At 41.7% G+C, this 13,206-nt stretch overlaps 1 protein-coding gene across 4 annotated transcripts in view; it reads left to right on the forward strand.

The window, feature by feature from the left end:
- PCMT1 (protein-L-isoaspartate (D-aspartate) O-methyltransferase) overlaps positions 1 to 13,206 on the forward strand; it is a 59,128-nt gene that overhangs the window by 12,777 nt on the left and 33,145 nt on the right. For all 4 annotated transcript variants that reach the window (XM_034963067.3, XM_063605022.1, XM_034963070.3 and 1 more), the window contains exons 2-3: positions 8,876 to 8,980; positions 10,854 to 10,885. In XM_034963067.3, coding sequence (XP_034818958.1) covers positions 8,876 to 8,980; positions 10,854 to 10,885 — 137 coding nt within the window. The remainder of the gene's footprint in view (positions 1 to 8,875; positions 8,981 to 10,853; positions 10,886 to 13,206) is intronic.

Consider the following 13,206-nt stretch of genomic DNA (forward strand, 5'->3'; position numbering starts at 1 on the left):
ACTTTAGACATCATCTGCTGACCTCCTGCCAAGATGGATGAGTATTTACACAATACAAACCTATCCCCTTCCTTCATATAGTTATATCATAGTTTTTGGTTCCTCTTTTGTGGTTACCTTTGTAACTTTAAGTAATAATAGACTTTAACCTCTGTTTCTTGTTCCATAATTTATAAACTGACACTACCTCTTAACCCATCTACTTGGTAAGAAAGGGTATTAGGGAGTTCCCGCTCTCATTTCCTAATTGATTGACAGTTCTTTTACATTGTCAAAGTTGATAACATTTACATTTTGTTTTGAGCAGTAAATAAATCTTCTGCACCTTATTGTTGATTTCAAAAGTTGAAAATCAGTAGCCATCATTAATATTTATGACTGTATCCATACTTTGCTGAACGATGTAGTGTATTGAGTTTATTCCTTGCCCTTTGTTTCCTATATTACAGACCTTTCTGCTATTGAAGACTGTCAAATGTTTTTCCTTTGTTTTTTAATGCTTCATCAGTTGCTTTAAATCTTGCTACATTTTAGTTTTCCTTATATGTAAATCATAACTCTTGTATAGTGTTTTTGTTTTTTTTCCTGGAATTTGATTTATCCTCTGTGCCCGTTTTCACCCACGCTTCAAGTTGGGAAAAGAAACATATTTTTCTTACCATGACCCTAATTTTTTCAAGGTTTTTATTATTTGGCTGATAGCTTGGATTCTATTGTAGTCTCCTTTTTGAATCCTGTTTTCATTTGGATCAGTTGCATATTTGGACCAACATTAGCCATTATTATAATCATTTAATTAGGGTCTTTAGACCCTAGGGCGGCAAGCAGATCGGGTATGGGTGGCTCTCAAGCTGTTCTCTATTTCAGAAAAGCCTAATGGTAATTGCACATTTACCCCTAATTAGCCTGTACATGCAAAGTAAAACATCAAATTACTTTTCTGTTTGTTAGAAATATTTTAGAGCGCTGGTAATCTATGGTATATATATATCTATGATATATATATACCATAGATTACCAATGACAGAAAAATTATTTAATAACTTAGTAAATATATAATAGTTTGGTTTAAGCATCTTTTAGAACATGGGATCCTGGGCAAAAATAAATAATAAGAAACTTGTGAAAATTTTGGAAACCACCCAGTAATGCCTAAAAAAGCTTTATTCTGAGACGTGATGGGTTCAGCTTTTTAATAAATGGCTGATGGCATGCTATTAATAACAATTTAGAGTTTTTAGTAACTTCCATATGCCTTCATATCTATAGAGCCAAAGAAGCTCACATAAATTTCATAGAAGTATATTATCGAGCTTGAAGGAAGTGATTTCTTTAATTTACTTTGATTTTTAGAATGTGCCTCAAGTAAAATCTTTAAGATGTCACACTTTATCCATCTAGAGAAGAATGAATACAGTGAATATGATGATGGTTTCAAAAATTGATGAATAATTGGCAGTGTTGAGTGAAGCTGCCTAACCTGAAAAAAATAAAGCTTGAGGTAGTCCTGATTTATCTTTATGTAAAAAATGGTTGACTAGATAGAAATTCAATATATTCTTTGTGGCTTCAGAGAATAACCCTAAGAGTTTCATGTGAGTGAATTATGAAAAGGGAGATTTATCTTAATACAGGGAAATTGTCTAATAATCAGAGTGGTCTGAATGAGCTAGTAAGAACCACAATAATGGAACTCTTTTAGAAGAGAATATGGTACCAATTTATGAAGTTAGACTCAATGGCTCCTAAAGCCTCTTGTGACTTTGAAAGTCTATGAATCACCCTCTGGGATTTGAATTAATTTCAGGGGAAATGAACCACTCAAGAATTATTTTGGGAAATGAATTAGTAGAACTCACTAAGCTATTTGAATATGTTAGTAGCAGTATAGTGAAGTGATCATAGAAATCTAACATCTTAATTTGAATAACCCTACCCCTTATTTGCTCTGTTATCTTGGACTACTTAACTAGTCTTTCTAACCTCAATGTTATGATCTGTCAAATGAAATAATAATAGTGCCTACTTTATAGGCTTATTTGAGACAACATAAGATTCTGTTTATTAGTACTGTATCTTTCACATGGTAAACATTAAGCGAATATCACTGCTATTATTACTCTGCTTTTAAAACTTTAAAAAAAAAATGCTTTCAGGCTAGGGACAGGGGCTCACACCTGTAATCTCAGCTGAGGTGGGAGGATCACTTGAGGCCAGAAATTTGAGACCAGCCTGGGCAACATGGCAAGACCCACTCTCTAAAAAAAAACTTTTAAAAATTAGCCCAGTGTGGTGGCATGCACATGTAGGCCTAGGTGTTGGGGTGGCTAAGGCAGGAAGAGCACTGGAACTCAGGAGTCTGAGGTTATAATAAACTATGATGGTGCCACTGCACTCCAGCCTGGGCAACAAAGCCAGACCATATCTCTTTAAAAATTAAAAAATGGGGCCAGGCGCGGTGGCTCAACGCCTTTAATCCCAGCACTTTGGGAGGCCGAGGCGGGTAGATCACGAGATCAGAAGATCGAGACCATCCTGGCTAACACGGTGAAACCCCGTCTCTACTAAAAATACAAAAAATTAGCCAGTCGTGGTGGCGGGCGCCTGTAGTCCCAGCTACTCTGGAGGCTGAGGCAGGAAAACGGCGTGAACCCGGGAGGCGGAGCTTGCAGTGAGCCGAGATCGCGCCACTGCACTCCAGCCTGGCGAGAGTGAGATTCCATCTCTAAATAAATAAATAAATAAATATAAAAAATAAAATAATGCGGCCAGGTGCGGTGGCTCACGCCTGTAATCCTAGCACTTTGGGAGGCCGAGGCGGGCGGATCCACGAGGTCAGGAGATCGAGACCATCCTGGCTAACACGGTGAAACCCCGTCTCTACTAAAAATACAGAAAATTAGCCGGGTGTGGTGGCGGTTGCCTGTAGTCCCAGCTACTTGGGAGGCTGAGGCAGGAGAATGGCGTGAACCCGGGAGGTGGAGCTTGCAGTGAGCCAAGATCGTGCCACTGCACTCCAGCCTGGGAGACAGAGCGAGACTCTGTCTCAAAAAAATGCTTTCAATGTTTTATTCTAATTACCTTTTTGGGTAGCTTGCCTATGCTTCTTCGTGTAGAAATAATATTTTCTATTTGGGTAATTTATCCAAAATTTATATTTTAAAATGGAAAGACCATATAAGTTTGTCTTTGCTAGTTTCTTACTATTTACATTGTTTTCTCTATTTGATGTGCCTTTTTTGCTAATTACATTGTTTTCTCTATTTGATGTGCCTTTTTTGCTAATTTTAAAAAATATTCATTGTTACTTGGAAAGTTTGTATTTATACCCTTTATAGTGTCGTTAATTGACCTTATTTTTTTATTTTTTATTTTTTTGCTAAGCATGATGGCTCATACCTGTAATACCAGCACTTTGGGAGGACGAGGAAGGTGGATCACCTAAGGTCAGGAGTTTGAGACCAGCCTGACCAACATGGTGAAACTCTGCCTGTACTAAAAATACAATATTAGCTGGGTGTGGTGGTGGGCATCTGTAATCCCAGCTACTTAGGAGGCTGAGGCAGGAGAATTGCTTGAACCCGGGAGTGGAGGTTGCCGTGAGTGGAGATCGCGCCACTGAACTCCAGCCTGGGCAACAAGAGTGAAACTCTGTCTCAAAAAAAAAATAAAATTTTTTTGTTTACTATCTGGTTTATCAGTATGAAATGGTATGCTTTGATTCCTTCTATTACCTGTACAGCAGTCAGTGATCTAATTATACTTTCTCTTTTTTCCTCCTCCCATTGTTTTTAGTTGTATTCTTTCTACTTTGTCAGAACATGTAACATTTAAGTGCTATTATTTCACCCATGTTCCTATCCTTATTTCTGTCTTTGCTATACAATTGGGTATGTGTCCTTTGCCAACATATCCCTGGTTATCTCTTGGTTAGATGAAACACATCCTCTAGAAGATTCCTCAGAAAGGGCTTGTGTGTACAGCATTCTCTGAGTTCCTGCATATTCAAAATGGTTTTTTTCCTTCCTATGGCCTTGATATTTGAAGGACAGCTTGGCTGGGTATAAAATCGTTGGCTTACACTTAAAAAAAAATCAGCTTTATTGAGGTATAAGTTATATAAAAATTCACCAGTTGTAAGAATACAATTTGAAAAATGTGACAAACAGAAAGTGTAACCACCAACTTCATTATGATGTGGAACATGGGTCAGCAAACTACAGGCCACAGACAAAATTTGGCCTGCTGCCTGGTTTTATAAATTTTTATTGGAACACAGCCACACTTTCATTTATGTAGTGTTTCTGGCTGTTCTTGCATCACAGTGGTAGTGCTTAGTAGTTGCAACAGAGATTATACGGCTTGCAAATCCTAAAATGTTTACTATTTGGACCTTTACAGTTGTTTGCTGATCTCTGCTATAGAATGTTTCTTTCACCCAAAAAGTTTTCTGGTGTCTCTTTGTAATTAATCTCCTCCCTTCTCCTATCCTCTAGCAACTACAGACGGGCCTTCTACCACTATGGTTTTGGCTTTTCTAGAATGTGTTAAAAATGGAATCATGTAGTCTCCTCGCCTGGCTTCTTTCACTTAGATTAGTGCTTTTGAGATTCATTCAAGCTGAGTGTGGTGGCTCACATCTGTAATCCCAGCACTTTGGGAGGCTGAGGCGGGTGGATCACGAGGTCAGGAGTTCAAGACCAGCCTGGCCAACACAGTGAAACCCTGTCTCTGCTAAAAATACCAAACTTAGCTGGGCGTGGTGGCAGGTGCTTATAATCCCAGCTACTTGGGAGGCTGAGGCAGGAGAATCACTTGAACCCAGGAGGCAGGTTGCAGTGAGCCGAGATCACGCCACTGCACTCCAGCCTGGGCAACAGAGGAAGACTCCTTCTCAAAAAAAAAGAAAAAGAAATTCATTCATGTTGGGTATATCAGTAATTCACTCTTTTTTTTTTTTTTTTTCTGCTGCTCTTCAACTCAGGCTCAAGTGATCCTCCTACCTTGGCCTCCCACAGTGCTGGGATTATAGGCATGAGTCACCGCACCCAGCCGTTCACTCCTTTTTATGGTGACTTGCACTTTCTTTCCTTGAATTTCTTGAAAATGCTGCCTTATTCTTACTTTGCTTTGAATCTTGCTCTTAATTTTTATTTTTATTTATTGAGACAGGGTCTCACTCTGTCACCCAGGCTAGGGTGCAGTGGCATGATCAGGGCATACTGCAGCCTTGACCTCCCAGGCTCAAGCAATCCTCCCACCTCAGTCCCCTGAGTAGCTGGGTCTACAGGTATGCGTCACTACATCCAGCTAATTTTTTAAGTTTTTTGTAGAGATGGGGTCTCTTCATGTTGCCCAGGCTGGTCTCGAACTCCTGGACTCAAGTGATCCACCCACCTTGGCTTTCTAAATTGCTGGGATTCCAGACGTGAGCCACTGCATCTGGCTTGTTTGTTGCTCTTAAGAAATCTGTAGTGACCTAATTTTTTGTTCGTTTGTTTGTTTGTTTTGAGACGAAGTCTTGCTCTGTCACCCAGGCTGGAGTGCAGTGGCGCGATCTTGGCTCACTGCAACCTCCACCTCCCAGGTTCAAGCGATTCTCCTGCCTCAGCCTTCTGAGTAGCTGGGATTACAGGTATGCACCACCACACCCGGCTAATGTTTGTATTTTTAGTAGAGATAGGGTTTCGCCATGTTGGCCAGGCTGGTCTTAAACTCCTGACCTCAGGTGATCCACCCACCTTGGCCTCCCAAAGTGCTGGGATTACAGGCATGAGCCACCATGCCCGACCTGTTTGTTTGTGTTTTGAGACAGGGCCTTACTCTGTTGCCCAGGCTGGAGTACAGTGGCATGATCACAGCTCACTGTAGCCTCAACTTACTGAGCTTAAGTGATCCTGCCACCTCAACCTCCAAGTAGCTGGGACCACAGGCACATGGCACCACACCTGGCTAATTTTCAAATTTTTTTAAAGAAACGGGGTCTCCCTATGTTGCCCAGGCTGGTCTTGAGCTCCTAGGCTTAAGCAATCCTTTTGCCTTGGTCTCCCAAAGTGCTCGGATTACAGGCATGAGCTACCGCACCTGGCCCCTAATTTTTAAAATTCTTATTATAATAGGTGATTTGATCTTTTTGTCTTGAATTTTTTTTTTTTTTTTTTTTTTGAGATGGAGTCTTACCCTGTCACTCAGGCTGGAGCGCAGTGGCATGATCTTGACTCACTGCAACCTCCGCCTCCCAGGCTCAAGTGATCCTCCTACCTTAGCCTCTGAGTAGCTGGGATCACAGACATGCACCACCATGCATGGCTAATTTTTTTTTTTTCTTTTTTAATTTTTTTAAAGACACAGCCTCGCTCTGTTGCTCATGCTTGAGTGCATTGGCACGATCTCGGCTCACTGCAGCCTCCTTCTCCTGGGTTCAAGCGATTCTTGTGCCTCGGCCTCCTTAGGAGCTGGGATTACAGGCATGTGCCACCACGCCCAGCTAATTTTTGTATTTTTAGTAGAGATGGGGTTTCGCCATGTTGGCCCTATTGGTCTTGAACTCCTGACGTCAAGTGATCCGCCTGCCTCAGCCTCCCAAAGTGCTAGGATTACGGACGTTAGCCGCCGCGCCAGCCTGGCTAATTATTTTTGCCTTGATGTTTTGAGAATTTTTTTCCTTTCCTTTAAAATAGTTTCATTAGAATGTATTTTGAAGTTAATTCTTCCTGGTAATATGTTTACTTCCTGGCACGTTTTCTTAGAGTATAGTTTTAAATACTGGTTTTCTTTAATCAGCAGAAATGTTTTTATTTGCATTTAGTTTTCTTTTTACATTAGATTTGAATGGCATTGGTTTGATTGGTTTTTTTCTTTTTCCTACTTTTAGGCATTTTGTGGACAGAGTTCATTGTGTACCCCCTCCTGTTAGTATAGCATCCTGCACCTTCTTTAATGGATGATGATATTGGTAGTGGGGAGGAAAAGGGGAGTTAGCACCTATTTGTGCAGGATTCTTTTTTTTTTTTTTTTTTTTTTTTTTTTTTTTTTTTGAGACTGAGTCTTACTCTGTCACGCAGGCTGGAGTTCAGTGGCATGATCTCGGCTCACTGCAACCTCAGCCTCCGGGTTCAAGCAGTTCTCCTGTCTCAGCCTCCTGAGTAGCTGGGATTACAGGGGTGCGCCACCACACCTGGCTAATTTTTGTATTTTTAGTAGAGATGGGGTTTCACCATGTTGGACAGGCTGGTCTCAAACTCCTGACCTTAAGTAATTTGCCCGCCTGGGCCTCCCAAAGTGCTGGAATTACAGGTGTGAGCTACCGTGCCTGGCCTTGAGACAGGGGTCATGCTTTCTCACCCAGGCTGGAGTGCAGTGGTATGATCATACCTCACTATAACCTCAAACTCCTGGGCTCAAGCAATTCTCCCACCTCAGCCTCCTGAGTATTTATGACTACATGGTTGTGCCATGATCCCCAGCTAATTAATTTTTTTTTTTTTTTTTTTTTTTTTGTGGAGACAGGGCCTATGTTGCCTTGCCTGGTCTCAAGCCGCTGGGCTCAAGCTATCCTCCCTGTTGGCCTCCCCAGGCTTTGAGATTACAGGCATGGGCCGCTGCACCCGGCCTTAATCTCAGCTAATTGTTGGGGAAGGCAAATATATATTATTGATCTTGCTTTCCTTCCTGAGAAATTCACGTCTCCTGGCTCTACAACAGTCAACAGTATGGTCTGGTCTTCATTCTGCCTCTGTGACTGCTCATCATCTTTGATGGCTGTTTTCTTTGCATATCTTTTAGATGTTGGCTTTGTCTTCTCTACTTATTCTCTGGCCACTTTGAATTCACTTTGATTGCTTTAGTTGCCATCCATAATAAATAGAAATCTTTATTCTAGATCTCTTTCCTGAGCTCCAGATCCATGTGTCCAGCTGACTACAGAATATCTCCAGTTGTATGATCTGAAGCCCCTAACTTTTTACCCCTTAACTTTGATCCTTCTACAGGATTTCTTAAATTGGTAAATGGCATCAGCGTATCAATGATAACCTCCACTCCCACCCCCAAATCCAGTCAGTCAGGTATATATTACCTACCAAATATAACTCATTATCCTTCTAGTTTTCTGTGTCCTTGCTGTTACTAAAGACCAGGTTGGGCTGGGCACGGTGGCTCACACCTATAATCCAGCTATGGGAGGCTGAGGTGGGTGGATCATGAGGTCAGGAGATAAAGGCCAGCCTGGCTAACACAGTGAAACCCCATCCCTACTAAAAATACAAAAAATTAGCTGGGTGTGGTGGCATGCACCTGTAGTCGCAGCTACTTGGGAGGCTGAGGCAGGAGAATCGCTTGAACCTGGGAGGCGGAGGTTGCAGTGAGCCGAGATCGCACCACTGCACTCCAGCCTGGGCGACACAGCAAGACTCCGTCTCAAAAAAAAAAAAAAAAAAGCCGGGTCCAGTGGCTCACACCTGTAATCCCAGTGCTTTGGGAGGCCGAGGTGGGCAGATCACAAGGTCAGGAGATCGAGACCATCCTGGCTAACATGGTGAAACCATGTTTCTAAAATACAAAAAATTAGCCAGGCGTGGTGGCGGGCGCCTGTAGTCCCAGCTACTCGGGAGGCTGAGGCAGGAGAATAGCGTGAACCCAGGAGGCAGAGCTTGCAGTGAGCTGAGATTGCGCCACTGCACTCCAGCCTGGGTGACAGAGCGAGACTCTGTCTCAGAAAAAAAGAGAAACCAGGTTGCCATTACCTGGGCCATTACAACAACTTCCAATCATTCTCTCTTCCAGTTCAGTCTCTATAGCACAGCTGGTGTAATTATTCTAAAATATCTCTGATCATGTCTCTCTCTTCTGAAAATATTTGCCTCATTTGTTTCAGAAAATGGAATCATCAAGACAGATAAAGTATTTGAAGTGATGCTGGCTACAGACCGCTCCCACTATGCAAAATGTAACCCATACATGGATTCTCCACAATCAATAGGTAAGCTTTAGATTTCTGAAAATATCATAGTTTTCATCATTTACTTTATGATTTTTGGAAGTAGAAAAAGCCTGGGACACAGATATTTATCTATTATTACCTTCTTAATTTGAATTTTATGACTCAGCAAGTTTCATAATCCCAAACATACCTATTTTAATAAAATTATGTATGTTTTTCTGTTTTCTCGAACAATATATAATATGTATAAAGAATTAAAAACATTTTTTGAAATAAAATATTTTAGTGAAAAAAACTTTTGTATTTGGAGACGGAGTCTCATTCTATCATCCAGGCTGGATTGCAGTGGCACAATATCGGCTCACTGCAACCTTCACCTCCTGGGTTCAAGCAGTTTTCCTGCCTTAACCTCCCGAGTAGCTGGGATTACAGGTGCATGCCACCACGCCTGGCTAATTTTTTGTATTTTAGTAGAGATGGGGTTTCAGCGTGTTGCCCAAGCTGGTCTCGGAACTCCTGAGCTCAGGCAAACCACCCGTGTTGGCCTCCCAAAGCACTAGGATTACAGGCATGAGCCACCACACCCTGCCGTAAAAAAAAACTTTTAATGAAAACTTACAGTATTAGCCGAGTGCTGAGTTTTCTTTAGGGGCCTTAGTGTTGACTAAAGATTAGTTTTCAGGTTAGGATTAATTTTTTAAATCAGTATTTAAATCAGTAAGTGTGCTTAAGTTATTAATGACTTCTCTGCTTTATTTGCCCTGATTTTTTGGCTTGTGTTTGTTTTTAGAAAGTCTTGTATTTAACTCCTTCTCCTGAAGCAGGTTTTGCTGAACTGCTGAGCCTTGGCAGTGGGCGCCTTTGAGGCTTAGAAGTGCCTCAGGATTCTGTCAGTCGGCTGCCATGCTATCTTGTTTTGACGCACTATAACAGTCAGCAGAGAAGATCCTGGGGAGCTTCTGAACCCCGAAGGCACCTGCTACCACCGCTCAGTGAAACTTGCTTCAGAGGCAGAAAGAAGCAGGTAAATAAGTTTTGAGAAAGCAACACCAGAAGAAAAGAAACTAAAAGTTAAGAACCACGAAAAGATTGTGTGAATTAACATTAGATGATAAGATAAAGAATAAAATGAAGTATTTTATTGGTCTTTTAAGCTACTTTTTCAGTTATTCTAGTTTTTTTTTAAGTTGACAGAAATATGAAGCAATTTAATTTTGCACAGACTTTGTATACCTATTACATATGAAAACTTATTTTTAAAAAACAATCTGAAGGAAAAACAAGCCAAAAATATATCAACTCTCAACTTACTGAAATTCTTCCTTTCTTAGCTGACTCTACAGGAGAAGAAATTTTTAGCTGCCGTACTTTAGAGGGACTGTTTTACTAGATGAGCACGTTACCCTTTGGCATGATTATATTTTCTAATTTTAACTGCTGGGTGACAGTACTCTAATAGAAGTAAGTTTTATTTTCTTGAGATCATAAAAACTAAAAAAGAATTATTGTGAAAGCCAGGCGTGGTGGCTCACGCCTGTAATCCTAGCACTTTGGGAGGCCGAGGTGGGTGGATCACGAGGTCAGGAGATCGAGACCATCCTGGCTAACACAGTGAAACCCCGTCTTTACTAAAAGTACAAAAAATTAGCTGGGCGTGGTGGCGGGGGCCTGTAGTCCCAGCTACTCAGGAGGCTGAGGCAGTAGAATGGCGTGAACCTGGGAGGCGGAGCTTGCAGTGAGCCAAGATCGCGCCACTGCACTCTAGCCTGGGCGACACAGTGAGACTCCGTCTCAGGAAAAAAAAAAAAAAAGAATTATTGTGAAAAATAACGTATGGATGGTAGAAAAGAAATTATGTGAAATAGTATATTTTTACAGCTGACTGTATCAGTAGTTTCTTCTTCTTTTGCAGGTTTCCAAGCAACAATCAGTGCTCCACACATGGTAAGTTAAGTTTGTTCACTTGGTTACAAATGGATTACATTTTTCTCTATAATCATTTTCTTTAGTAAAAAAGATTTAAAGAAAGTTTTAAATTTTTAGTTGTATCAATTTATCATCTATGAGTTATGTGAATTGGTAATGAACATCATTTTCTTTTTTGAACATCTTATTCTTAATACAGGGTCTGTAGAAGGAGTTTTGTTTTGGTTTTTGAGATGGAGTCTCGCTCTGTCGCCCAGGCTAGAGTGCAGTGGCACAATCTCGGCTCACTGCAACCTCCCACTTCCGGGTTCATGCCATTCTCCTGCCTCAGCCTCCCCAGGAGCTGGGACTACAGGTGCCCACCACGATGCCCGGCTAATTTTTTATATTTTTAGTAGAGACGGGGTTTCACGGTCTTAGCCAGGATGGTCTCGATCTCCTGACCTCGTGATCCGCCTGCCTCGGCCTCCCAAAGTGCTGGGATTACAGGCGTGAGCCACCGTGCTTGGCCCAGAAGGAGCTTTTTAAGGTAGAAACTGGCATATTAAAGTTTTTGGTGGTTGTCAGTATCTGTGACATGTAAAAATTGAACATAAAAGGTTATTTAGTAGACAATTAATGGAGATAATATTTTAAATAGTATAATGGACATTTTATAGAAATCTCAAGTTGAATATTATTTCACATTTTATGTGGAAAATTCATTAGGGAGTGGTTAAGTATAAGAGCCATTCAGCTGCATAGCTCCTTGAGAAGGACTTACTTTGAGTGATCTAGCAGTTTTAATCTGTTGGGAATTTTCTTGGGTTTTATTTTATTTTATTTTATTTTTTTTGAGACAACTTCTTACCTTGTCACCCAGGCTGGAATGCAGTGGTATGATCATCGCAGCTCACTGCAGCCTTGACTCCTGGGCTCATGCAGTCCTCCCACCTCAGCCTCCTAAAGTGCTAGGATTACAGGCATGAGCCACTGTGCCCAACTTTTTCTTAGGGTTTAAATGTCAGTATTTGAATGAGTACTCTTGTTTTATTTTGTAGGAAAGAACAATAGCTTTTCTTTTCTTTTTTTTTTTTTTTTTCCGAGATGGAGTCTCACACTGTTGCCCAGGCTGGTGTGCAGCAGCGCGATCTTGGCTTGCTGCAACCTCCGCCTCCTGGGTTCAAGTGATTCTCCTGCCTCAGCCTCCTGAGTAACTAGCATTACAGGTGCCCGCCACCACACTCAGCTTATTTTTTGTATTTTTAGTAGAGACGGGGCTTCACTGTGTTGGCCAGGCTGGTCTTGAACTCCTGACCTTGTGATCCACCCGCCTCAGCCTCCCAAAGTGCTGGGATTATAGGTGTGAGCCACTGGGCCCAGCCTTTTTTTTTTTTTTTGAGACGGAGTTTCGTTCTTGTGCCCAGGCTGGAGTGCAATGTTGTCATCTCTGCTCACTGCAACCTCCACCTCCTAGGTTCAAGTAATTCTCTTGCCTCAGCCTCCCTAGTAGCTGGGATTACAGGCACCCGCCACCACGCCTGGCTAACTTTTTTTTTTTTTTTTTTTGAGACGGACTCTCACCTGTGGCCCAGGCTGGAGTGCAGTGGCGCCATCTTGGCTCACTGCAAGCTCCGCCTCCTGGGTTCACGCCATTCTCCTGCCTCGCCTCCTGAGTAGCTGGGACTACAGGTGCCCGCCACCATGCCCCGCTAGTTTTTGTATTTTTTGGTAGAGACGGGGTTTCACCATGTTAGCCAGGATGGTCTCGATCTCCTGACCTTGTGATCCGCCCACCTCGGCCTCCCAAAGTGCTGGGATTACAGGCGTGAGCCACCCCGCCCAGCCTTAACTTTCTGTATTTTTAGTAGAGACAGGGTTTCACCTTGTTGGCCAGGCTGGTTTTGAACTCCTGACCTCAGGTGATCCACTCGCCTTTGCCTCCCAAAATGCTGGGATTATAGGCATGAGCCACTGCGCCTGGCCAGAACAATAACTTTTCTGATTCTCTGCAAGTATTTGGGGTTGGAGAAGCTCTTATTTAAACTTAATACTAAAATAAATTCTATATGTATTTATAGCAAATTGATAATTATACTAGAAGAAAAAAGCAGACATTTATAAAAATTGAATAGTAATGTCTTTTTGAAACATGACAGAAAACACAGAAGCTGTTAAAAAAACCTGATACATTTTGAAACTTACATATCTAGGATTTTTGCGGAGAAAAAATGTTATAAGCAAAAATTAAAGAGGAAAAATTGGCTGTGTGTGGTGGCTCACACCTGTGTAATCTCAACACTTCGGGAGGCCGAGGCAGGAATATCGCTTGAAGCCAGGAGTTTGAGACCAGCCTGGGC

The sequence above is a fragment of the Pan paniscus genome, chromosome 5, assembly GCF_029289425.2.
Source record: "Pan paniscus chromosome 5, NHGRI_mPanPan1-v2.0_pri, whole genome shotgun sequence".
Taxonomy (NCBI): Eukaryota; Metazoa; Chordata; class Mammalia; order Primates; family Hominidae; genus Pan; species Pan paniscus.